Here is a 1322-nt window from a genome sequence, read left to right on the forward strand (position 1 = left end):
AAATGGTGAAATGACAAGAACCTGAAGCTGAATAACCAACACCTGAACATCAGATATGGCTGTTTCCATTTTGAGAGTCTGAAACTTCATAATTCTCTGAAAATACATGAATGTCCCCAAGTGGGAATAGTGTACAGTGAATCCTAATCTTTCATCTTTGTGCAACACATTACGTAGCTCTTCCATTTAGGCAAAATGGCTGGAGCCCAGAGTCCTTGGGATGAATTTGTAGGTTCCTGGGGTCGTACGTGCCTGGCAGGAGGGTAGAAAGTAGAGCAGAGGGTCGAGTGTTAAACAGAGTGATGCCCACGTGGACATGCTGGCTGACGGGGACGTAGAACTTCTGAACGATGCTCCTCAGTTATAAAAGGGCTGGATTCCTAGACAAATGCAAGGATGCCATTCACTTGGGAGAACTAAGAATTTATCAAGAGAGATAAGTCTGTAGAAAATGCTCCAAATCTAACTGTAAGAATTAAACAGTGTCTTGTGCTAAGGAACTTCTTGGTGGCTGGGTTGTTTACACTAATTAATTTTTTAGCTAAACTACAATTTGTCATTTTATTACAAGATGTCTTTTGAAAACACATCATCATATTTATAGTAATGCTATGGATATAAATACAACTTGTTCATAAATATGAAGTGTGAGCTATTTTTCATTGTTATGTTTGCCATCTCTCATTTAAACCTACTAGAAATATCAGCCTCATTCACGCAAAGAAAAACCAAGTGGGAGCACTGAGTTAATATGATGTATGTAATGATGCTACAAACCTGATATTTACATAAAATGTTTTTCTCCAAAGTCTGGCGATCGGAAGCATCTCTGGCCATGCCAGGGTCCACCCGGATCTCAGGGTCATTTGGGTGGATGCTCACACTGACATCAACACTCCGCTGACGACCACAAGTGGGAACTTGCATGGACAGCCTGTGTCTTTCCTCCTGAAGGAACTGAAAGGAAAGGTAAAAGGCTGGCTGGTGTTCTATCAGGAAAGAATACTCTTTACTAGAATTTCAGGAGGCAGAAGTTCTGGAAGTCATAACCTCTGTGCCATCATATTCTTGGTGTAATCACGAACCCTTTTCTCTGTTGCTAGCAAGTAAAGGGTTGATCGATAAAAGTGACTATATCCTGATAGACTGCCAACTGGCTTCATGTAGATCTTTCCTTTGGATTCTAAAACTGCTGTTTTTAGTAGGCAGGGCAGAGAGTAATCTTTTATAAACAAGTCAGCAGAGGCTGAGCGGTTAACCAACTTGCCCAAGATCATATGCCGAATCTTACATTCTTATAAAATGTTTCTTTACATTACAGA

The 1322-nt window shown here is 40.5% G+C and overlaps 1 protein-coding gene across 1 annotated transcript in view; it reads left to right on the forward strand.

Moving 5' to 3' along the window:
- Positions 1 to 1288, forward strand: part of LOC100957781 (arginase-1-like) — a 4163-nt gene extending 2875 nt beyond the window's left edge. The window contains exon 4 of the mRNA XM_012804687.2: positions 810 to 1288. Coding sequence (XP_012660141.1) covers positions 810 to 1077 — 268 coding nt within the window. The 3' untranslated portion in view covers positions 1078 to 1288. The remainder of the gene's footprint in view (positions 1 to 809) is intronic.
- Positions 1289 to 1322: the final 34 nt, after the last annotated feature.

Source organism: Otolemur garnettii, unplaced genomic scaffold, assembly GCF_000181295.1.
Source record: "Otolemur garnettii isolate 467f Iridium unplaced genomic scaffold, OtoGar3 scaffold00002, whole genome shotgun sequence".
In the NCBI taxonomy this organism is placed as follows: domain Eukaryota; kingdom Metazoa; phylum Chordata; class Mammalia; order Primates; family Galagidae; genus Otolemur; species Otolemur garnettii.